Raw genomic sequence first — 25,315 nt, 5'->3', positions numbered from 1 at the left:
AACCAGGCGTGAAGGGCCGGATCAGGCAAAAATAAACAAAATAAATTAAATAAAAAACCATTGCATAAAGTTAAAAAACAAAATGAACCTACCTTTCCACCCTGCTCCGATGTCCGATGTCTCCCTCTCAGCCCCCGATGTCCCTCACCAATCTCCCCCTCTTCCCTCCCCCGATGTCCCCCCGCTCTTCCCCTCTCCCCCTGATTTTCCCCTCTCCCCCCCCCCCACCGCCGTTCTTCCGTTCCAACGCCAGATGACGTCTCGCTCTCTCTTTCTCTCCCCCCCCCCCCCACCCCCGGCGTTGTAGCTCCTGTCGGCAGCCAGCCTGTCAATCAGTGGCTGCCGGGCGCGAAACCCGGAGAGAACTTTAATCACCATCAATTACATCGCGAACGTATCGGAAAAGGTAAGATTTTTAATTCGGGTTTGACAGACGCACCTTCACCCCCCTGCTGCCAACCCGCCACCATTTCAAAATTGAGCCCTATATCTCTACCATGGTAGCACAAGTCCCTTCTCCTCTTCTCCTTTTAGGTTATTCAGCAACTGTTCTCTGCTGACGTGATTCGTCTAAGTTGGGTTAGACAAAACTAGGGGCCCACCTGAGTGTCTGGATGAAATTATCCTGTCAACTGTTCAGTATTTTTTTTTAAATTCCATGAGCATGCTGTGTAGGAAAACAAAATGAGAAAATGCATTGCAACATGTGGTGGAAGTCTTCTGCTGTAGAATTGTTTGATACAACAAAACGTCACTGTCCAGAGCTTCACTGCACCTGGAGCTGGTTGACTGAGCATTACTGATGGACAGTTTGATGAATATTGAAAGCAACAAGCATTCTGTTCAGCTACAATAAGCAATCTGCATAACTTGAAATTGCTACACCCTCAACTTCGAACGGAAGAGTATCTCATGAATCTAATAAGTCTTTAGGGTAAAATCCCTAAAGGCTAGGGATTTTACGCGAGTGACCATATACTTTGCAAAAAAAAATTTTTTTTAAATGCAATGTTGAGACTTAGACTGCTCCTGTAGCTAAACTGGATCGAAGGATTTTAAAATGCGCAAGTGAGACGGTCAGTAAGTGTTTGAAAGACTGACATCTCAATTCCTATTCAAGTGTTGAGGGTTCTGGGATCCTGCAGAAGCCCTGGAACGCCACGATGCCAGCTTCCAGGTTCACAATCAGTAAACAAGTGCTGACATTGCAACAAAGAAAAGTGCAGGTTGACATGAAAGAGCTGCAGTGAAGGAATTCACCCCTTGATCGAAGGAGTCATGGCATGGCATGGCATAATTTCATTCCTTCTGCGCGTAATGCACCAATTAATGCCTGTTGAATAAATTCATAAAGTGTTCTCACACTGACTGCCCGTCTCTTTCTATCTTTATTTTGTTAGAGTAAATGGTATTTCTGCTCCTGTGCCCTTACATATGAGGTATATTCTCGTGCTCCTCAAAAGCTAAACAATTGGAGCTCAGTGCTTTATGCGAAGAGGTGAATCGAGGTCTACTGCCACAAGAATGTTATTGCATTGAGGTACAGAGTCAATAAATTGGACTCTTACTCTATATGGAGTTTCATTATGAAGGTATTTTGTGATATTTTCCCAGGCTCTGAAATGTAATAGATATAGCAATTATCATACATTAACAGGAAATGATTAAAACAACCATAACAAAGTGGTTTATTTCCCAAAAAATGGCAAAATTTGCAAACAACAAAGTTATCAGAACACCAAAATTGAAAACCTAAGATACGAAAAGACATACCATGAAATGCATCTCTGGCATATATGTATACATATATAAAAAAGAGAAACAAGTTCATTTTAACAATCAAATTCCAAACTATAAATATATATATATTTATATAGGATGGCAGATGTGTGCAGCTTTGTTTTCTGTTTGAATATTTGTGCTCCTCAAGGTGAGGGATGTTAGTGCTAGAATTGGCAGTCTCCCATTTCAGGAACCTGTCATCGCCATTAGTTATGCCCAGGTCAGGTACAGTGCAGTTAGAAGCAGAGTAAAGCTCAATCTACTCTACCCCAACAATATGTCTGAACATCCCTAATATGGCAATTTTATATTTCCGAAACTAATGGAGACATATTTTCCACAGAGTCATAGTCATCTATTCATAATATTTTGGTTGGTAGAGAATGAGCCCCTGTGGGGTATACGAGTGGTATTTTCAATTTAGCGGCATTGGGCAAAGAATTAGTTACTGTTTTACGCTGTAGGCCCATATCTAATAGGGAACTGGAGTGAAATTATACAGAGACCTGAGTAATGTTTGGATGTGAAACCTGTCCACATTCAAGAACAGGACCAATGAGGGATTCCATATGCAGTTTATCTGCAGTCCATCTCACTATCATCTGTAGTTTTACACAATATATTTGAGGTAATTTTCACCCTACCCCGTGAAAAGCACCATGTGACACAAGTCTATTGCACAGGTGGAGGGTGGTATTGGCAATGAAGTAAAGTTGGATGGAAAGGAGGGAGCTATGTTTACACAGGTGTAAAAACAAGTAATAAAATTACAATTTTACCCTTCCGTGAGGGTGCTGCTCCACAACAACTACGCAGAGTGTCCTAGCTGTCAAAGTGTACCATAAGCATGGCAGTGACGTGGAAAACAAACGAAAACAATGGTAAGACTGTTATCAAAAGTTAAAACGTACATTGTAAAAAAAAATAGGAGGAAGTGACTATGAAGAAAATATCTGATCTTGGGATTCAGATCACAAGTCTCTCTCTTCAAACTTTGGTCTTGTGGTTTACATTGTCACTTAAAGCCTTTGATTATTATTTCCTATTTATTGCTTTCATCTAGCCATCAATCTCTATATCATTTTAGAATGAAGAGATATATCTATTCTACACTGAATAGTGCTCACTATTTGGTCTTTTTGCTTTAGTCCTAGAATATGTACACAGAATATTTTTATACTTCAATAATAAAAAAGGACATTAGCTAGGAGGGAATGAGTTATAAGATGGCACCTTCAATCGGACGGTTTCAAAGACATCAAGGACTGTGAGAGAGCTGTTGAAGAAAATCAGAAACCACAAAGATAGAATTAACTCACTGCAAGCTCTTTTGACTGAGAATGGTATAGTCAGCTTGACGCAGCTGAAAGATGGGTAATAATGTAGGGCCGAATGGTGAAAGGCATCATAACACTGGAACATTAATGGGATTTTCTTTCCATGGACAGAAGTACTGGGAAATAAATCCTGCTACTACCAATGAATCTTACAGTGAATGGCAAATTTATATTGGCCAATATAAAGAAGCCGAACTCTGCACCTCTAAAGACACCCTGGTCCTGAATATCCGTGGGTCCCAAGAGGCTGCTGATCTTTATCCTATTGATCATCCAGCAGACTAAATAGGGACCTGTGGCACACAGTGAAAGAAAGGCAGTGATAACAGTGCTTTCATGTCATGGATCTCCATTTGAGGGCTGCTCCCCTGGTGATCTATCACTAATATAAAAATACCTGAAAATAATCACATGGAAATTCTTTAGATCACAACAACAGCTCCAATGCTGTGAAAGATTTGTCATGACTTTGCAAATAAGATCAACTGCCTCAGTTTTGTTTCAACCCAATCAAAGAAACGTAAAACCAGACAAGGATAAAGGCCTGGATGCCATCAGAGGTACAGAACTCAGCTTCATTTTATTGTTGGTGGTGTGAGTGCTGCACGAGTGCCCCCAATTGCTTTCAAACAGGTTACACAATTGAGAAACAGCAGGATTCAGTAAGCAAGACCTGATGTTCCCATGAATGATCTTTCTTCCTTGCGTGCTCGGGGGAGAGAGAGAGAGAGAGAGAAAGAAAAAAGAGACGAATTCCATTCTGTACCCGGAGACTGCCTCAAGTCTACTCATATGGAGGCAAATCAAACAATTCTGGCTTGAAATCCTCCATCGACTTGAGTACCAAGGTGGCTGGCTTTGTAAGTTCTGGGTCCAGGTTCGGATCTGGAATCTGGACGACCTGCATTCCTGCTGCCAATGCGGCTAACACTCCATTTGGGGAATCTTCAAACACAAGGCACTAGTAGAAAGAAACAAAGCACTCCTTTGAAAAAGCACCATACAATTTCTCTTCCTCCCCCACCCCACGCTCCCAGCTTTCTCCCCCCTCATTCTCCTCTAGACACTGAGTCCTGCTGGGTTCTGACTGCAGTCACTGGTAGCCCTCTGGTACTAAATGGCCATTCTTTATGTGTTAACCTAGACAGTGAATGGCAGCAGGCTACTTAACCATGAGAAATGTCACAGTCGAACTCTATCTGTCCTCACACGACATCTGATAGCATTTAGAAACGGGAACCCTGACAAATCTATAAGTGCAGGCAATTGGGACTAGCTTAGTGGTATAAACTGGGCGACATGGACATGTTGGGCCGAAGGGCCTGTTTCCATGTTATAAACTTCTATGATTCTATGATTCTAAGATTTCTTCACTTCCCCTCTCTAGTTCCAGGGGTGCTGGGGCCAACTGTAGTTCTCCAACTACTGCCCTGGCTATTATCAGCTAACTCAGCACAGACCAAGTGCAAGTTACCGTAGTAGTCGATTGCTATAAGATCACAGAAAGACGACTTAATGCGTCTCCATTTTGCAATTCTTTTTAAAGTTTCAGGAAAGAAAAAAATGTGTCATATGGCTTGCTATAATGTGACAGAAAAGAAAATAATAATTTGAGGCAAAGCAGGTTCTTCTGTACTTCCGGACATTCCTAAGAACGTCAGCCACATTCTCTTTCATCCATCTTCTAGAGAAAAAGGAAATTGATTTTGTGCAGTTTTGATCAAGGAATTTAAAAACTAGTAACAATCACATTCTGTTTCCTTCTCATTTTGCAACAGTCCTTTTGAAATCTTTATAATGAAATTTCTCCTATATCTTCCTTCCTCTTCCTGGTAACTTTGAAAAAAGCCTATATTCTACTCTGGCCTAACCTCGATGGCCATGCAGCTCTCCTTTATGTTACAAAAGCATCTCAATTATGGGTTTTACATAGGCTAATATTTCTGTGATAGCAACCTCTCAGTATGGGCCTTTTATCATGGCGCTGGACAGTCCATCTCCATTAATGTCTTCAATGCTTCCAACAATATCCATGTCAAAATAAAAGCGGTCCTTGCCAATTGGCTTTGTTGCTGAGCGTCTATCTGCTCCACAGCATAAACTCGGACTCGCTAAAAAGCTCGCGATGTCTGTGGTGAAAGCTCTAAAAGCACAACTGAGATACGGTCCGACTTTTGTGAGTAAGCTTAAAAGCTATACAAAATGGTATTATCAGGCCCTTTCAGAAACCCTTTATATTTAGACATTGCATAGAAATGTACTTGACAAGCTTGCAGTGAAAGACCTAATTGACTTCCATGATGTCACAGAGCTTGTTGTATGGAAGCAACCGATTATTACTCAAGTAATATACATAATGGAAGGCCTTAACCAATTCCCTGAATCTAGAGGCAATTAAAACTCTTCATTACCAAAGAAGCCAAGCTAATGACCCATAATCATCGCGCTTATTTGTTACAGCAAATATATGCGTCAGGCGTACTCTTTACATTTTGCTTTTGACAACACTGAAAGACATTAGTTCCTCGTCAGCATGGAGGTGGCGTGCATGCAAATTTGGTGGAAGGCGAGAAGGACGTCAAGGCATTCCACGCCACACACAAAAAGACTTAATTTGTCGATATTAGAGAGAGAGAGATCTGGAAAAAGGGGAGAAAAATAGTTCAAAGGTAGCAACTGAAAAGAGTTGCAGTTTCAAATATTTCTTATCGCAACACATATATCCATGGTTTCCCCTCAGCTTTAACACATAAAGATAGGGAAAATAAGTGTGTTCATCACTTGCGTTCACCCAAGTGTCTGGTATTACACCTTTCAAAGGACATTTGCGTGACCAAAAAAAAATCTTTCTCCCAGTCACGTCAGGTACATTAATAGCCTGATGATGAACTATTATGAATTTGACTGCTCAGAATATTGATCCTGGATAGTAGAATACTGTGCAAGGACAAACCACACACTCGTGCTGCAAACTTGAAGGTTACGAGAGCGCAACTCCGGTTTAATAATGCCCTACAGATGCAAACATGGATTCCACTGAAAGACTGTTCAGGTCCAGCCTTTCGGTAAGTTTACAATGTGGGTTTAGTGACAGTTCAAAACTACAGAACAGCGCTTTGCTGCCAAGCAAGTCCACAGTGGCTGAGAGATGTAGACTATGCTCTCAAAAGTGAAAGGGATCTATCTGTAGCTCACACTGCATGCATTTAAAGTGATTTTCAAGGGCTGTGGCCCCCCGATTTGGCAGCATGCATTTTTTTCTGTCAGTTTCAATGTTTCTTTCCTGTTGCACTTATGAATCCTAAGTAATTGTACCCGTACGGACATCACGCACAGTTGTCTCTCAGTCTTTTGCCTGTGGTCTGAAATCTGTCCCAAAGATTCTAGAGCGACGGGGCTCAACGTGCATTCTGCTCCATGAAGGGGACACAATGGACGCAAGAAGCAGCTGTTGACATGGAGACAGCGCATTCCTTTCGTTGGGTCTAATGCAGTGATGACGGGGCAAATTTTCCGCATGTGCGTTACCAGCAAGTAACCTCAGCTGCCAGCTGTGCATATCGAGGAGGGGAGCAGAGAATGGAGAGTTGGGCAAATGATTGTTGCCTCAGCTTTACTCCCCACTAGTGTTTCCTCTTGTCGGACATTGCGGGATTTATTTTCCTGTACACGTGGAAAGACGGATGGGGGGGCAAGGATAGGGGGTGATGTGCTCATTTTGCTTCTTTGGTCCGTTGTACTTACTGGGGCTGGGGGATGGAAGTGTTTTTTTTTGAAGAACTGCACATTTGTGAAATGTGAATAGAGAAAGGCTCAGGATCAGTTGACTCGATAAGGGTGATTGGGTAGCGGGATGAAGCGTGGGTTGGGGGGGGGGGGGGGGAGGGAGGCTGCGGCCGCTTTTAATAGACTGATATCTTAGGACCGCAAATGCTAAATCCGTTTTATGTGGAAAATCAAGATGCTATGGGTGGAAAAAAAAATCCACTCACTAAGCTGCAGAGGGAAAGTCACTTTCATAGTTTTGGTGAGCTGAAAACCAAAGCAAATTGCTTGTGTACACTAACATTACTGTGTTTTGAACTTCTCTCTGATACAGTGGAACCTTTATTATCCACCATAATGGAAGGCACCCAATCCCAGCCATTTTGGCTGATAAGTAAGAACCCCCCACCCCTACACTCAGTCTGACAGCTTTTAACTGGTCTACTTAAATCATTAATGTGCGGAGAGGACTCACGTTTTGGCCAATTTAAAAATTACGTGCTCTTCAAAAGCTGCTGGCAGCCTAACTGCTGCCGGTTTCCTCTCCTGAATTTCCGCCTCCAGCTGTTCACCTGCACCTGGAGCTAAATCTCAGAGCTGCATGGATATTAAATAGGCACTGGACATCCAGGCAACAACTATTCATCCTGCCGGATCAAGAACTCGAAGGCTGGAAACCATTCAACTGAAAATCCTCAATTGCATTTTAACTGGTTTATGCAAAAACTAAACCCCGACCTCCACTAAATTCCATGCGGATAACTAAAATTCCACCGTAATTCAGTGCATTTATCCCCCATCTCATTTCAGCGAGCTTATCCTGCCATCTAGCTACTTCAGCGTACTTATCCCTCTATAACAGCAAACTTATACTCCCCCCTTCTGATAATTCAGCACACTTATCCCTCATCTTTCCCTGACACTTGTGCTCGTCTCCCCACCTTAGACACTTTAATGCGTTTAGTCCTCAAACTGGCAATCGCACTTGCTTCTCCTCCTGACTCATTGAGGGCGATTTCGAAGTGCAGCGTACATCGTGGAGGTGGTGGGCGCAGCATTCGCAACACCTGCCCCATGTAGCTAGCGAGAGGCCCGAACCATTTTGATGGTTGGTCCTCGTTTGCCTGGAAGTGATGAGCTGCCAGCGTGATCCGAATCCTGATAGGCAGCTTGCCATTCCGGGGTGGGTGGGTAGCGGGCGGGTGTGGGACACCCAGCAGCTCATCTGCGCAGCCAAGCTGGCAGAAATCGACTAAAGGGGAGGGCCAGATCGATCGTGGGGTGGGGGGGGGGGAGGAGGATGGCTGACAAGAAAGCTAATGCTTGAGAGGATTTTTAGCGAAGCGCAGGAAGAACAATGATGCTCATCCTGCTGCCAAAATATCTTCAAACCTTTTTTTAAAGTCTTCCCAGCGCCTGTTTCAGGAGGGAGCATAGGCCACCTATATTGAGGCCTGCTTGAAAATGATAGCGGGTGAGTCTCATGTGGAAAGACGGTGCGGTAAGCGTTAGTTTGCAATTTTGGTCTTACCACTGCCCCATTTCTGCTGGAAAACAAGGCAGTAGAGAGAAGAAAGACTCCCATGATTGAATAACCCACCAGTACTCACTGTCTGGGCTCACAGGTGAGAAACAGCCACTTGGAGGGGAGGTTTACTTCAGCTGCAGCCAGCAAAGGGAAAACTGGCAAAAAAAAATGTTAGTGGGGAGGAAAGAATCTTAGAAAATAATGTGAGGCACTAAAAAAGATGTAAGAACCTATTGCCATTTATATGTATTAGAACAGCACTCACTTTTGACAACCAAATTAATGCATTTTCTGGTCAGAAGACAGATACTGCGTGAGAGTGAATAGATATGTTCTATAGCTATTTTTTTTAAATAAGATTACCGGCAATGTACCTGTCACCTTATGAATCTTAAGTATTAGACATCACGTAAGCTGCAAAAAGATAATAATTCTATGAATTATTTAAATATAGTTGCGCTCTCAGGAAATTTAATCTAGATAAATGCTGCACGACGTTTCTATCTGGGAATGTTAAGAACTAACATCTTGAGGCGCAAAAGTACAAATAAGAATCCGCTAAATCCAATTTTCCAACTTTAAGTGAATGAAAATACATTGAACTAATAAAAGGGCGAAAATGAAGTGTTTAATGAGAATTTGTCTATTTTTGTTGCCAGGTGGAAAGAGGCAGTAGAATGTGGTTCCGTGAATACCAATCTGACACAGACACTGCGACTTTGTGAAGACTGAGAAGGGAACATTTCAAACAGAGGGGCTAACACTGATTTAATCATCTAGAATAATCATTCATTTTAAAATGAGAGAGAGAGAGAGAGAGACCATGGACTATGCAGATCACTACACAGTCAACTTTGTTTTAAAAGAAAAAGGTTCGCAATTGTGTGTCACGAGGCAGTCCCACGCATTCCTGAACTGCAGGGAAACAGTAAAAGTTTGTGTCAGTACCCAGATGGTCTTGAAGAGCCCTAAACTTATCCTGACCCACTGCATTATTAGGGCAAATATGTTTGTTAACAATTGGCAGAATACGTTGGGTAACATTTTGTTTTATATTTTAGTATAAGGGGGAAAAAAAGGGGGCAATTTTTCACATCACAGTATAGGTTCATAATACAGTAAAGAACCAAGATGAATACAGAAAGTACAGAGGAGATCTAAAAAAGGGAATAAGAGAGACAAAAAGAGAGTATGAGAATAGGTTAGCGGCGAACATAAAAGGGAACCTAAAAATCTTTTATAAACGTATAAATAGTAAAAGTGTAGCCAAAGGAAGAGTGGCAACGATTAGGGACAAAAAAGATCATCTTGTGGAGGTAGAGTGCATGGCTGAGGTACTAAATGAATACTTCACATCAGTCTTCATTAGAGAAGAGAATGCTGCCATTGCAGCAGTAAAGGAGGAGGTAGTAGCGATATTGGATAGGATAAAAATAGATAAAGAGGAGGTACTTAAAAGATTGGCAGGACTCAAAGTAGAAAAGTCACCCGGTCCAGATGGGATGGATTCTAGGTTACTGAGGGGAGTAAGAGTGGAAATTACGGAGGCTCTGGCCACAATCTTCCAATCCTCCTTAGATACAGGGACGGTACCAGAGGACATAAGAACATAAGAACATAAGAAATAGGAGCAGGAGTAGGCCAATCGGCCCCTCGAGCCTGCTCCGCCATTCAATAAGATCATGGCTGATCTGGTCCTAACCTCAAATCTAAAATCATGTCCAATTTCCTGCCCGCTCCCCGTAACCCCTAATTCCCTTTACTTCTAGAAAACTGTCTATTTCTGTTTTAAATTTATTTAATGATGTAGCTTCCACAGCTTCCTGGGGCAGCAAATTCCACAGACCTACCACCCTCTGAGTGAAGAAGTTTCTCCTCATCTCAGTTTTGAAAGAGCAGCCCCTTATTCTAAGATTATGCCCCCTCGTTCTAGTTTCACCCATCCTTGGGAACATCCTTACCGCATCCACCCGATCAAGCCCCTTCACAATCTTATATGTTTCAATAAGATCGCCTCTCATTCTTCTGAACTCCAATGAGTAGAGTCCCAATCTACTCAACCTCTCCTCATATGTCCGCCCCCTCATCCCCGGGATTAACCGAGTGAACCTTCTTTGTACTGCCTCGAGGGCAAGTATGTCTTTTCTTAAGTATGGACACCAAAACTGTATGCAGTATTCCAGGTGCGGTCTCACTAATACCTTATATAACTGCAGCAATACCTCCCTGTTTTTATATTCTATCCCCCGAGCAATAAAAGCCAACATTCCGTTGGCCTTCTTGATCACCTGCTGCACCTGCATACTAACCTTTTGATTTTCTTGCACTAGGACCCCCAGATCCCTTTGTACTCCAGTACTTTCCAGAGATAATAACTTGCTCTCCGATTTTTCCTGCCAAAGTGCATAACCTCACATTTTCCAACATTGTATTGCATCTGCCAAATCTCCGCCCACTCACCCAGCCTGTCTATATCCCCTTGTAGGTTTTTTATGTCCTCCTCACTCTCTACTTTCCCTCCCATCTTTGTATCATCTGCAAACTTTGATATGTTACACTTGGTCCCCTCCTCCAAATCGTTAATATAGATTGTAAAGAGTTGGGGACCCAGCACCGACCCCTGCGGAACACCACTGGCTACTGGTTGCCAGTCCGAGAATGTACCATTTATCCCAACTCTCTGCTTCCTGTTAGATAACCAATCCTCCACCCATGCCAGGACTGGAGGACTGCAAATGTTACACCGCTGTTCAAAAAAGGGGAGAGGAATAAACCAGGCAATTACAGACCAGTCAGCCTAACGTCGGTGATGGGAAACTTTTAGAGACAATGGGCTCGAATTTAGCAGGCCTGCGGGTTCCCAGCGGGTGGTCCTCCGGGAGCGTGGAAAACGCGGACGGCTAATCGTGTGCGTCCCCCACGCGATCGCGGGATAATTGGACCGATTAAGCCCTGCTTCCGGGTTCTCCGCTCCCCAGCTGCGTGCCGGTCGGCTGCGCATGCGCAGTGCCGTCGATGCGATGTAGGAGCTCCACTTAAAGGGGCAGTCTCCCAAAGCCCCTCCTGCTGCAATCAATAGGTTTCTGACGATGGCTCAGCCAAGGGGAAAGGCTGCGCCCCGTTTTTCAGACCTAGCACTGCAGCTGATGCTGGAGGGCGTGAGGAGGAGGAGGGACACGCTCTTCCCAGAAGATGGACGCAAGTTCCCTGCCGCCGCCACCAGGAAGGCATGGGCAGAGGTGGCGGCGGAGGTGAGCAGCAGGGGCAACACCCCAAGGACTTGGGAGCAGTGCCGCAAGCGCTTCAATGACCTGACTAGGTCTGGCAAGGTGAGTACACCAACGCACCCTCCCACATCCCGTCCCCACCATCACGCCAAACAGATCACAACCCCTCCTGCACAGCCACCACTGCGCTCCATCAGCAATCCTCACAGCCACTCATTCACCATCCTCGCCGTGCACGCAAGTACCCACCGTCCCTGACCTCACCGGAACACTACCACACACCCCAATCCCCATGCAATGGGATGGGCACGTGGCCCACGCATCCTCCCATCCATCTGCGCCACGCTCAACCCAACCACACCGATGCTCGATGCGTCTCACGATGCAATACGCACCCACTCACACATCTGTGTTTTGCCTTCACAGGAGAAGAGGAGCAAGAACAATCGCGAAAGGGCACGCACCGGAGGTGGCCCGCCGCAAGTGGTGGAGCTCACCGACGCCGAGGTGGAGGCGCTCGACCTCGCCCGCACGCGACATTGCCTGTCGGTGGCTGATGGCGAGTGTGTCGCTGCCGAAACGGCCGGTAAGGGAAAGCTGACACTCAACACCCATGATCGCGAGTGACCGTATCATCACCTGCCATCAGGCGCACTGTCAAGTTGGTCCATATGCCTCAAAGTGCACTCTGTTCTCTTGCAGGTCCGTCTGTGTGTGAAGCGATCGAGGAGGGCGATTCCTCAGAGGATATGGCGGTCTCTGAGGGTGCATCGTCACATCAGAGCCAACCATCCACCAGCGCAGAGACACGCACCTCGGTGGGTCCCCCTCGCCAACTAGTTGGGGTAGCACTTGGTGAGTCACCGTGCACGAGTGAGCATGAGCAGACCCTGGTGGCAGGGGCAGCCGCGGAGGGTCCGCGACGGAGGGAGCACTCATCTCCAGGCTCTGCTCAGCCGGACTCAGATGCTGAACCCAGGGGGCCACCAGTGAAAAGGAGAGTCGTCGAGGGGGACCAGCTAATTGCTGAGGTACTGGGAGAGGTGCCGCGCGCATTGTCCACAATAGCGCAGGCGATGGAGGAGTCCAACTCCTGCATGCGGGCATTGGTGGCGCAGGCACAGGAGGGTACCGGCGACACAGTGTCGCGGGTAGGTGCGGGACTGTCTGCGGTGGAGGACAGGCTGGCCTCCCTCGAGCGTCACGCACAGCTCCAGATCGAGTCCTTGCACGCCCTGACAACGTCTGTACGGATTCAGGGTGAGCAACATTCCGCCGCCATCAACAGGCTGACGGATACACTAGGGGTGGCCTTGCAAGGCCTCACACATGCCATCCAATCTGCCGTCCAGCAGGGTGGAAGGGGTGATGTGGGCCGAGGCCACGAGAGGGATGATGGTGACCGGGGACATGGAAGCGGGGACGCTTCTCAAGGCGCCCCCACGTCCCACCCGTCGCCCACCTCTCAACCAGTACCCGCAATGGTGCCTCCTCTCCAGGTGGCCGAGTCTGCCCCTGCCCCGGTGCAGGAGGAGCAGTCTGTGGAGGTGCCCTCACGGGCACCGAAACCCAGGGGCCGTCCGCCAAAAGCATCAACCGGTCAAGGCGAGAACACGAGCAACCTGCCACTACCTCTGCTGGAGCCACAGGGGTAGCACCACGTAGGGGTACCCGGAAAAGAAATGCAAAGGCGTTATATACACAAAGGGAATACACCAGGGTGTCTATTAATTTGTACATTTTTTTTTATATAATGTCACATTGGAGATATTAAATACTCTATTCTCACCACTCCTGCCACCTCTCGTCCATTCTTCCGCGGCCTGTGCAATAGGTGCGTTCCGTGGAGGCCGTCATGACGGCGAACACCTGCTGCCGCCCATTGGGCACACTGCTGTGGGTGCAGGATTACTGGCAACACTCTTCAGTGGAGGGGGCTGGTATGGCCGCTCGCATGTGCAGGTGAGGAGATGCAAGCGCCTCGCAGTGTCTGACTCTAGGAGAACCGTTGACGTATGAGTGCCTCCCTGGCCCGGCGACCATCCCGGTGAGTCGTGGTTCGGCGCATGGGTCGTCCACTATCCTCTGGCGCGTCCTCCTCCTCCTCCTCCTCCGCCTCCTCCTCCTCCTCCTCGCCTTCCTCAATGTGGGTGGCGGGTGTGGATGGGGCCTCCTCCAGCGGCACCCCTCTCTGTTGGGCCATGTTGTGCAGGGCACAGCAGACAACTATGATTCGTCCCACTCTGAATGGTGTGTATTGCAGCGCTCCCCCAGAACGATCAAGGCACCTGAAGCGCATCTTGAGAAGCCCTATGATCTGCTCAATTGTAGACCTGGTAGCAGTGTGGCTGTCATTGTACCGACGCTCCGGCTCGGTGATGGGGTTCCTCAGAGGTCTCATGAGCCACGAGTGTAGGGGATACCCCTTGTCGCCGAGGAGCCAGCCGTTGCTGGCGTTGGGTGCCTGCAGGATGGGCGGGACGGCGGACTCCCTGAGGACGAAGGCATCGTGGCAGCTGCCGGGGTATCTGGCGCACACGTGTAGGAATCTCTGGCGGTGGTCACAGATGAGCTGGGCGTTCATGGAGTGATACCCCTTCCTGTTGATGAACAGCTCTGGCTCATGCGGAGGTGCCCGTATTGCGATGTGGGTGCAGTCGATTACACCCTGCACCCGTGGGAAGCCGGCCATGACATGGAATCCAACCGCCCTCTCCATCTGGCTGCGCTCGTCCACGGCGAAGTTGATGTAGTGCGAGGCCCTGCGGAACAACCCATCGGTGACCTGCCTTATGCACTTGTGTGCAGAGGACTGACAGACCCGGTGATGTCCCCGGTGGCACCCTGGAAGGAACCGGATGCGAAGAAGTTGAGGGCAGTGGTGACTTTGACGGCGACAGGTAGGAAGATGCTGCTTGGTCCATCAGGGAGCAGCTCGTTGTTAAGGAGGCTGCAGATGTCGGCGACTACCTGGCGATTGACTCTGAGCCGACGTATGCACTGCTCCTCGGAGAGGTCCATGAAGCTGAGCCTCGCTCTGTACACCCTGTGCGGAGGGTAGTGCCTCCTGCGACGCATCTCTCTCTGCCACCGCACCGTGTTGGGGGGCCCCACGTCTCCGAGGCGGATGGCGTGGACTGCGAGGCTGCTGGGGCTGGTCATCCTGTTCGTCCTCCGACGATGTCAACGCACCACCCATCTGGCAGGTGTTGGTCTGAGGGGTTGTGCAGGGTAGGTGGGTGTTTCCTCGGACTGGGGCTGCGGTTTCGTGTCGGTCTGTCCTCTGGCTTGGCGGGGGGGTGGTGGAGGGCAGGGGTTGCCCTATGTGACGCGGTGGCCTCCTGCGTGGGTGAGGGCTCTCCCCCGTGGAGCGCACCTTGGCACCTGCCACAGGCTGCTGGCTGCAACACGCCTGGTTGAGGAGGGACTGTTTCCCCCAGTGTGGGAAACTCACTGCCTTGAACCTAAAATCCCACACTTCCTCTTTTGACAGCTGCTTCAGCTCATTAACTGACCACAACAAGCAAGGTAAGTACTCTCAAGTGGAACCCCGCTGGCTTTAATTGCCTGCGGGATTCCCACCAGCGGGGCTTGCGCGCGCAGCCCCGCACGTCAGCGCGGTACCCGGAAGTGGCCGGGATTTCGTCGCGATCCGGTCACGTGACCGGATATCGGGATTTTCGGGGCCACCCCGCTGGGAACCCGCCGGAAACACGATCCCAAAATCGAGCCCAATAAATCTGGTACAAAATTAATTGGTCCTTGGAAAAGCATGGGCAAATAAATGAAAGTCAGCACAGATTTGTTAAAGGAAAATCATGTTTGGCTAACTTGATTAAGTTCTTTGATGAAGTAACGGAGAGGGTTGATGAGGGTAATGCGGTTGGATGTTGTGTATATGGACTTTCAAAAGGCATTGATAAAGTACTACATAATAGATTTGTTAGCAAAATTAAAGGCCATGGGAATAAAGGGACAGTGGCAGCGTGGATACAAAACTGGCTACGGGACAGAAAGCAGAGTAGTGGTGAAAACTGTTTTCAAACTGGAGGGAAGTATATAGTGACCCCAGGGGTCAGTATCAGGACCACTGCTCTTTTTGATATATATTAATGATCTGGACTTGGATACAGAGGATATAATTTCAAAGTTTGCAGATGACGCGAAATGCAGAAATGTGGTAAACAATGTGGAGGATAGACTTCAAGAGGACACAGACAGAGTGGTGAAATGGGCAGGCACATGGCAAATGCAATTTAACGCAGAGAAGTGTGAAGTGATACATTTTGGTAGGAAAAATGAGGAGATGCAATACAAACTAAATGGTACAATTTTAAAAGGAGTGCAGGAACAGAGAGACCTGGGGGTGTACGTAGACAAGTCTTTGAAGGTGGCAGGACAAGTTGAGAAGGCTGTTAAAAAGGCATACGGGATCCTCGGATTTATAAACAGAGACATTGTGAATGGAGGTGAGCATTGGAATTGTCAGCGAACAACTCCACTCCTAACCTTATGATGGAGGGAAGAGGATTGACGAAACAAAAGAAAATGACTGGACTCAGGACACTGCCTGGTCTGCGGTAGTTGGTCTCCGACAACCATGGAAAAAATAGACTTGCATTTATATAATGCCTTTCACAACCTCGTCCCAAAGCGCTTTACAGCCAATATTTCTGAGGTGTAGTCACTGTTGTAATGTAGGAAATGTCAATTCGCGTGCAGCAAGGCCCCGCAAACAGCAATGTGATAATGACCAGATAATCTGTTTTAGTGATGTTGGTTGAGGGATACATATTGGCCAGGACACCGGGGAGAATTCCCCTGCTCTTCTTCGAAATAGTGCCATGGGATCTTTTACATCCACCTGACGGAGCAGACGGGACCTCGGTTTAACGCCTCATCCGAAAGACAGCGCCTCTGACAGTACAGCACTCCCTTGGTACTGCACTGAAAAGTCAGCCTAGATTTTGTGCTCAAGTTTCGGGAGGGGGCTTGAACCCACAACCTTCTGACTTAGAGGCGAGAGTGCTACCCGCTGAACTACAGCTGACACCTGACCATCTTGCTTTGGGTCAGATAAGGCTCCAACAATGAAGGGTTTTCCCCTTGACCCCTACTGACCTCAGTTTTGCCAGGACTCCTTAGCACCAAATTTGGTCAAATACTGCCTTGTTGAGGGCAGCTACTCTCACCTCTCCTCTGGCATTCAGCCTTACAATTACTTTTTTTCTACAGAAAACAAACTGAATTGCAGAATGTGATCCCAAAACAATAATAAAAATCATGAAATCCAAAGTAATAAAAAATAAATTAACTTATTTAGTCCTCTTGAAGCAGCTGTCTTGGTCATTGGCTTTTATTAAGGGCTGTTTCTCAGTTGTTCATTATTTCATAAGTTGTCAGATTTTTCTTGGGGCCGTGTCAGTTTTTTTGAAGCTGTTTGTCAGCTTTTCTGAGTTCTGTAGGTTGGCATGTTATCAGTGTTTTTTGTGAGGTTAGGAGGTTGAGGGGTGATCTAATAGAGGTATTTAAAATGATAAAAGTATTCACTAAGGTAGATACAGTGAAGCTATTTCCTCCGGTGAGAAAAGAGGGCATAATCTTAAAATTAAAGCTAGGCCATTTAGGCATGAAATCAGGAAACACTTTTTCACACAAAGGGTAGTGGAAATGTGGAACTCCCTTCCCCAAAAAGGTGTGGATGCAGGGTCAATTGAAAATTTCAAGACTGAGAGGACTGGGGAGCGGGCAGGAAATTGGACATGAATTTAGATTTGAGGTTAGGATCAGATCAGCCATGATCTTATTGAATGGGGGCTCGAGGGGCCGATTGGCCTACTCCTGCTCCTATTTCTTATGTTCTTATGTTCTTATGAGATTGATAGATTTTTGTTAGGTAAGGGTATCAAGGGATACGGAGCAAAGATGGGTAAATGGAGTTGAAGTACAGATCTTCCAAGATCTAACTGAATGATGGAATAGACTCGAGGGGCTGAATGGCCTACTGCTGTCCCTAATGTTCCTATAAGGCCGCACTCAAAGATATGAAATTTAGCCCGGAACCTGTTCAGCATATTTTTGTATTTAAACGAAGTTCATACATCCCAGCCTCTCATCCCCTCAATAGAGGTCCAATTTTCTGGTCCCCACTGATAACTGACTGACCTGCTTGTATTTCTGACATTTACAGTTTTTCTTTATCGCTACATGATGAATGTCGGCAGATCAGTTACTGCCACATTCAGATATCGCAAAACTCAAATGGCAAAATGATGCATAAAACTGACCATATAAACAATCAGCTTCAAAGTGATATCTGAAATGAACAGTAGTTCTACAAGTACAGCATCCTATTTCTCCAAGAGCATTACCAAGCCTTCAAAAAATACAAACTGTATACTTACCTCACAAACAACAGCTAGGTAGAATGATCTTTCAGCCAATACACCTCAGCTCTTTGGAACCCTCTTTCAAAACCACTTGACTTCGCTACCTCTACCTCGCTCTTCAAAAACCTCCTCAAAATTTTAGCTGTGCCTTTGGTCTCCTGCTTTAATTCCTTCCGGTCTCCTCTGCAACCTCATTGACCCCAAGAAGGCAACATTCTTCCACGTGCAATTGTTGTTTGCCTTACAAATTAGTGTAATTCCTACCTCTTTTAATTTTTTTCTCTCAGTATCCAGCATCGTTGCTCCCACTCAAATTCAAGATAAGCAATCCAAAACAAAATGAATTGGCAAATTAATTTCAATATAGATTAGTGTGAGGTGGTACATTTTGGTAGGAAGAATAAGGGGGCCACATACTACTTGGATAATAATAGTCTAAATGGGATAGAGGAGCAGAGGGATCTGGGCGTACAGACACAAATCATTAAAAGTAGCGACACAGGTTAATAAGGTCATAATAAAAGGCAAATCAAGCACTGGGGTTCATTTCTAGAGGGATAGAATTGAAAAGCAAAGAAGTTATGTTAAACTTGTATAGAACCTTGGTTAGACCACACTTGGAGTATTGTGAACAGTTCTGATCCCATATTATAAAAAGGATATAGAGGCACTGGAGAAGGTGCAAAAGAGATTTACTCGGATACCAGAACTGAGAAGTTATACCTGTCAGGAAAGATTGAGCAGGGTGGGGCTCTTTTCTCTAGAAAAGAGAAGACTGAGGGGTGACCTGATAGAGGTCTTTAAGATTATGAAAGGGTTTAATAGGGTAGACATAGAGAAGATGTTACCACTTGTAGGGGAGACCAGAACTAGGGGCCATAAATATAAGATATTCATTAATAAATCCAATAAGGAATTCAGGAGAAACTTCTTTACCCAGAGAGTGGTTAGAATGTGGAACTCGCTACCACAAGGAGTAGTTGAGGCAGCTGGCATAGATGTATTTAAGAGGAAGCTAGATAAACACACGAGGGAGAAAGGAATAGAAGGATATGCTGATCAGTTTAGATGAAGTAGGAGGCCCGTGTGGAGCATAAACACGGGCATGGACCTGTTGGGCCGAATGGCCTGTTTCTGTGCTGTACATTCTATGTAATACTATATAAAAGAGAGAGAAATAGGCAACGCTTTTGTTTTTTTGACCAGGCCCAATAAAGAGGCAGAGCAACAAAACAGTTGCAGCGTCAACTTTCTGCCACTTGCTGTCATTATTGCACTGTGTAATACTCTACTGCAGAGCAGTGATCCGCAACACACGGCCTGAAGGTTGAATGCTGCACCAGTCTGCCAAGACATTCAATTATTTCCACAATACCACCTGATGTGTGCATGCTGTACTGGGGACAGAGAGGTTTAAGAGGGACAATTCATTGCAGGTAAACACCTCTAACACAGTGAGGCTGCTCTAGGACTAAGCAACTCCCAGAGCCAGCATGTGCGCTTGGAGCGAAAGAGATAGTGAGAGGGAGAAAGCGAAAGAGAGACAGAGAGAAAAAGAGAAGAGAGAAATAAACAATGAAAAATAACACATTTCCCTCTGGCGATATCAATACACCTCTTGTCTGATGCACTTAATTCATTACCCAGAATAATTCCCAACTGTTCCCAACACTGACAGTAATCACCTGTAACTGGAAAGAGCTGTATGTTGTGAAAAATCTATCCCTCTTTTGTTCTCCCCTAGACTTTTTCCAATTTTGCAGCTCAAAATGCTCTATCCAGATGTAACCCAACTTTGGAAGGGCAAAATTCAAGTAGACATGGTATGAAAATTTCATGTACCCACCATTATCTGTTACTTAAATCCTAGTACTAACACTGTCCTTGATATACCTTTGCTATGCTTTTATAAATGTGATACAGTATTTGTTAAATATATTAGTGAGAGTGGGTGGTAGAACATCAATACAGCATCAACACTTTTTTTGTTAATCATATTGGCAGTCTAACCAATTTGCAGATCTTGATTTCTTCCCATGATGTCCAATTAAAATGTCAACAGTCCATCAGACACTTGGACATACAGCCAGTTCCAACACAGCCTAGGATTGTGTTACACTTCAGACGATGTCCAGTTGTAAGGTAAAACTTGAGTAGTTTCCTTGCACTCCATTTTTTCCCCTTCTGTCCTTGAAGGCATCAACTCTTGCTGGGGTATGGGCCCACAAGTTCTGCATACCTCCATGCATCATCCAATGCCTATTCTTCGGGTTGAAACCAAAAGAGTAAGTACTGGCAAACAATTCCATTGAAGGCAGTATTTCAAATGACCCTGATCCTGGCCTCACCTAATATCCCATTGCATGCGCTTCTCAGCAGTGGTCACTGGACAGCAATCAGGAGCAGGAACCCTCGGTGGCTTTTGCTTCCCTAGCCCTAGCTCACTGAGACCAACTGCATCATTCCTAAGCTGAATGAGATCAGCTTGCTCAGTACAGACTGCAAATCGAACCTGGGACCTCCTAGTCTACATTGCTCAATTACATGCTACCTCAAGCAACGAGCCCATAGAGCTCCCTTTCTATGATGCTAATTAGAACATCAACAATCTATTGGATACTTGAACACAGAGCCAGATCTATCAAGGCCTTGCACTGAGTTTACACTTCAGATGATGTCAAATTCTAAGATAAAAGTTTAAGTCTTCCTCCTTCAATTTTTTTCCTCTCATTGGAGAGCAATCAAGAATTGGAATGCTAAATAATGTTCCCGCTCTCTAGAGGGGAATGCTGAGGCAAAGTGAAACACTGAAACTGCTCCTCTGGTTGAGATCAGTGAACAATGCAGACTAATTGAACCTGGGATGTTCTTGACTCAATTTCACATTAGGTGCATTTGATAACTGAGTCATTGGGCAGCTGTTCCTATAGACTCTCTGGCCACGATTTTAACTCCCCCTGCCTGATGGAAATCAGGCAGGGGGGGCAGTTAAAATGAGGGGAATGACTTACCCCATCATCCTATTGGATCCCGATACTATCGTGCTCTTTTGAGCAGGCAAGTAGGACACCCGCAGGAAGGCAGCCTCCCCTTTATAATCGGGTATCAATCTCTCCTTCCTTGGACCAGACCAGCAATGACTTAGCACCACACTGGGTAAAGCCATTACCCACTAAGGTATCAGAGGAGCTTAGCATGAGTGTTTTATCTGACTTTAAAGATCACTCTCAGTATCAGTTATTTTATAACTAGAGCTTTGGATTTTCTATGAGCTGCAACCGTGGGCCCATCTGATTGCAAATTAATTGGAATGTTCCTGTATTGCACTTGGTCCTGAGTTTGAGAAGCTCTCTGCAGCAACACACAAACTAAAGCTTAATCACAAACCATGAAAATATGCCCTTTAAATTGTGTTTCTTGCACCAGGCTTTAATACTTTCTCATCCAGTTCATGAGATTATATACAAAGAAAATGCATCATCTATCTGGAATTTCCTCCTTAAACCCGTCTGTCTCTCCACTCGCTCTCCTCCTTTAAAGCCCTCTTTAAAGCTCACCTCTTTGACCAAGTTTTTGGTCACTCCTCCTAATCTCTCCTTCTTTGGCTCAGCATTTGTTTACTTCATGCCTCTGCGAAATGGCCTTAGGATGTTTTTCTACGTAGCCAATTATAGCTGATTGAGAGGAGGTGCATTTCCTCTGATATCTATTTGCAGCAAAAGCATAAACCTCTGCTCTTAGAATGCATTTTTCAAGAAATAATGACCAGAGGAAATCTTCCCATTATGTTTATGAAGTCGCTAACACATAGGCCACTATATTTACAGGGAGGGAGCGGGCTAGCATGTTTGCGGGGATGGTGGGGGGGAACCCGGAAAGGCGGAGGTCCTGCTGAATTTAACGGCAGGACCTCATTATCATTTTTTTATTCTGATCCCTGCCCGGCACCTGGCCAGATTGAAGGCTGCACTTATGCCCGAGATTCAGTGATGCATTTCAGCACATATTAAGAGACTGCCTTGTCTGGACAGAACTTGGTATGCATTTTGCATCCTGTATTTTACAGCAAGAATCTACCTGTTCTCAGTCAGAATTGGGAGGAAACTAAAAGGACTGAAGCTTGACTAGATTTATCAGCTACAAAGATTGGTCTGCAGCATAGCAGACAGTAAAGACATGCTTTGACTGTTCTAAAAGACATTCAAATCAGCACATCAAACCAATGATCGATGGCTTGCTTATTTCTACTAGAAAGGCTTAGAACCAAGCAGAATTATTCCTACACATCATTTAATCTATCAGATTAAAGAGGTTGTATATCGTGGTTATAATATCATCAGTCTGTGGGGTTAATGATGAGAACTGATGTTCCACCCGAGATCAGGGCATTTTATGCAATTGATGTCCTCCACAAGTTATAGTTCAAAGTCTTATTTTACTTTTTAAGTTAAACTTAATATTCTTAAAGAAAGCAAGATCTGAAAAAATAAATGTAAAAGGCAAAAACGATATTGGTTCAAAACTCACTCCTTTTACCATCACTCTTCTTTTCTCCCAAATGCACTGCCTACCAGTCACTGTGGAGCAGCAAACAACAGGATTCTGAATTATATTGCTAGATTATCGTAGGTAGGTACAGCACAGGAGGAGGCCATTCGACCTAATGTGCCTGTGCCAGCTCTTTGAAATAGCTATCCAATTAGTCCCATTCCACTGCTCTTTCCCCATAGCCCTGCAAATTTTTATTTAATTCCCTTTTGAAAGTTATTGAATATTGAATCTGCTTTCACTACCCTTTCAGGCAGTGCATTCCAGGTCCTTACAACTCGCTGCATAAAAAAATGTTTCCTCAAGTCATCCCTGGCTCTTTTGCCAATCACCTAAAATCTGTGTCCTCTGGTTACTGACCTTTCTGCCTCTGGAAACAATTTCTCCTTATTTACTCTATCAAAATCGTTCAGGATTTTGAACACCTCTATCAAATCTCCCCTTAATCTTCTCTGCTCTAAGAACAACCCCAGTTTCTCTAGTCTCTCCATATAACGGAAGTCTTTCATCCCTGGTACCATTCTAGTAAATCTCCCCTGCACCCACTCTAAGGCCTTGTCATCGTTCCTAAAGTGTGGTGCCCAGAATTGGACACAATACTCTAACTAAGGCCTAACCAGTAGGTTAGCATAACTTCCTTGTTCTTGTACTCTTATGCCTATTAATAAAGCCCAGGATCCCCTAGGCTTTTTTAACAGACTTCTCAACTTGTCCTGCCACCTTCAAAGATTTGTGTACATACATCGCCAGGTCTCTCTGTTCCTGCACTCCCTTTAAAACTGCACCATTTTTTTATATTGCCTCTCCTCATTCTTCCTACCAAAATGTACCACTTCACACTTCTCTGCGTTAAATTTCATCTGCCATGTGTCAGCCCATTTCACTAGTCTGTCTATGTCCTCCTGAAGTCTGTTACTATCCTCCACATTGTTTACTACATTTCCGAGTTTCGTGTCATCCGCAAACTTTGAAATTATACCCTCTACTCCCAAGTCCAGGTGATTAATATATATAAAAAGATCAGTAGTCCCAATACTGATCCCTGGGGAACACCATTATATACTTCCCTCCAGTCTAAAAAACAACTGTTCAGCACTACTCTCTACTTTCTGTCCCGTAGCCAATTTTGCATCCACGCTGCCACTGTCCCTTTAATTCCATGGACTTTAATTTTGTTAACAGGTCTATTTTGTGGTACTTTATCAAATGCCTTTTGAAAGTCCATATACACATCATCAATCGCACTACCCTCATCAACACTCTCCATTACTTCATCAAAGAACTCAATCAAATTAGTCAAACGCTATTTTCCTTTAACAAATCCATGCTGACTTTCATTTATTAGTCCATACTTTTCCAAGTGCCAATTGATTTTGTTCCGGATTATTGTCTCTAAAAGTTTCTCCGCCACTGACGTTAGGCTGACTGGCCTATAATTGCCGGGTTTATCACTCTCCCCTTTTTTGAACACGGGTGTAACAGTTGGAATCCTCCAGTTCTCTGGCACCATCCCCATATCTAAGGAGGATTGGAAGATTGTGGCCAGAGCCTCTGCAATTTCCACCCTTACTTCCCTCAGTAACCTAGGATGCATCCCATCTGGACCGGGTGACCTTTCCACTTTGAGTCCTGCCAATCTTTTTTAAGTATCTCCACTTTATCTATTTTTATCCTATCCAATATCGCTGCTACCTTCTCCTTTACTGCTACAAATGACAGCATCCTCTTCTCTAGTGAAGACTGATGAGAAGTATTCATTTAGTACCTCAGCCATGCCCTCTGCCTCCACAAGAAGTTCTCCTTTTTTTGTATTCAGCCTGGTTCTCTATTGTATTATGAACCTTACATTTGCCATAAGCCTCCTTTTTCTGTTTCATTTTAATCTCTATATCTTTAGTCTGCCAGGGAGCTCTAGCTTTGGTTGCCCATCCTTTCCCCCTCATGGGAATGTGTCTACTCTGTACCCAAACCATCTCCTCCTTGAAGGCTACTCATTGTTCAGTTACTGTTTTGCCTACCAATTTTTGATTCCAATCCACCTGGACAAGATCCCTTTTTAACTCACTGCAATTTTTTTCACATTCGATTGTTCCTTGTCCTTTTCCATAACTATTCTAAACCTAATATTATGATCACTGTTCCCCAAATTCTCCCCCACTGAAACATGCTCCACTTCATTCCCCAGAGCTAAATGCAGCACTGCTTCCTTCTGCTTACAAGCAGGAACATTTCACAGCACATGCCAAAATGAAATGCCCCTCACCCTCTGGCTAAATTAGTCCCCCCACAGCAGCCGTTGGCCCCTCTTCCTCCTTTAGTCACTGAAGACCGGGGTCACATTTAAAGGACACATCATCTGCTTCCCCTCACCACGCATCAGAATTCGGTCCATAACCTTAATGGAAGTGGGTTTTTTCCCCCGGTTCATCCCTCTCCCCCACGCCAGGCAGCCTGGCCCCTTGCTAATGGGAATTTCTGACGTGCATCTGGCTGGATGTTGACTTTCAGCATTCTGAGTGCTGCTGGCAGCAAAATTGTTTCACCAGTTCATAGCAGTGGTGAATTTCCGACTTCTTTCTATGTGAACAGAAGTACATTGGAAGGAGTGACAAAGCTCCCCATCAATCGGAACTGTAGGAAGAATCTGTTCCTGAAGAGCTACAATTGCATTTTTAGGGTGAGTTTGTGTGTTTCTGGTTGTTGGCTGTTAAAGCTTGGCCCTTGTGCCTTGCACCAACC

The 25,315-nt window shown here is 45.4% G+C and overlaps 1 protein-coding gene across 1 annotated transcript in view; it reads right to left on the bottom strand.

Moving 5' to 3' along the window:
* Nucleotides 1-1,664: 1,664 nt before the first annotated feature.
* pudp (pseudouridine 5'-phosphatase) overlaps nt 1,665-25,315 on the bottom strand; it is a 40,293-nt gene continuing 16,642 nt past the window's right edge. Inside the window, exon 4 of the mRNA XM_067985694.1 lies at nt 1,665-4,080. Coding sequence (XP_067841795.1) covers nt 3,904-4,080 — 177 coding nt within the window. The 3' untranslated portion in view covers nt 1,665-3,903. The remainder of the gene's footprint in view (nt 4,081-25,315) is intronic.

Source organism: Heptranchias perlo, chromosome 6 (genome assembly GCF_035084215.1).
Source record: "Heptranchias perlo isolate sHepPer1 chromosome 6, sHepPer1.hap1, whole genome shotgun sequence".
In the NCBI taxonomy this organism is placed as follows: domain Eukaryota; kingdom Metazoa; phylum Chordata; class Chondrichthyes; order Hexanchiformes; family Hexanchidae; genus Heptranchias; species Heptranchias perlo.
The sequence above is the reverse complement of the archived record's forward strand: the minus strand, read 5'-3'. Positions and strand labels throughout refer to the sequence as shown.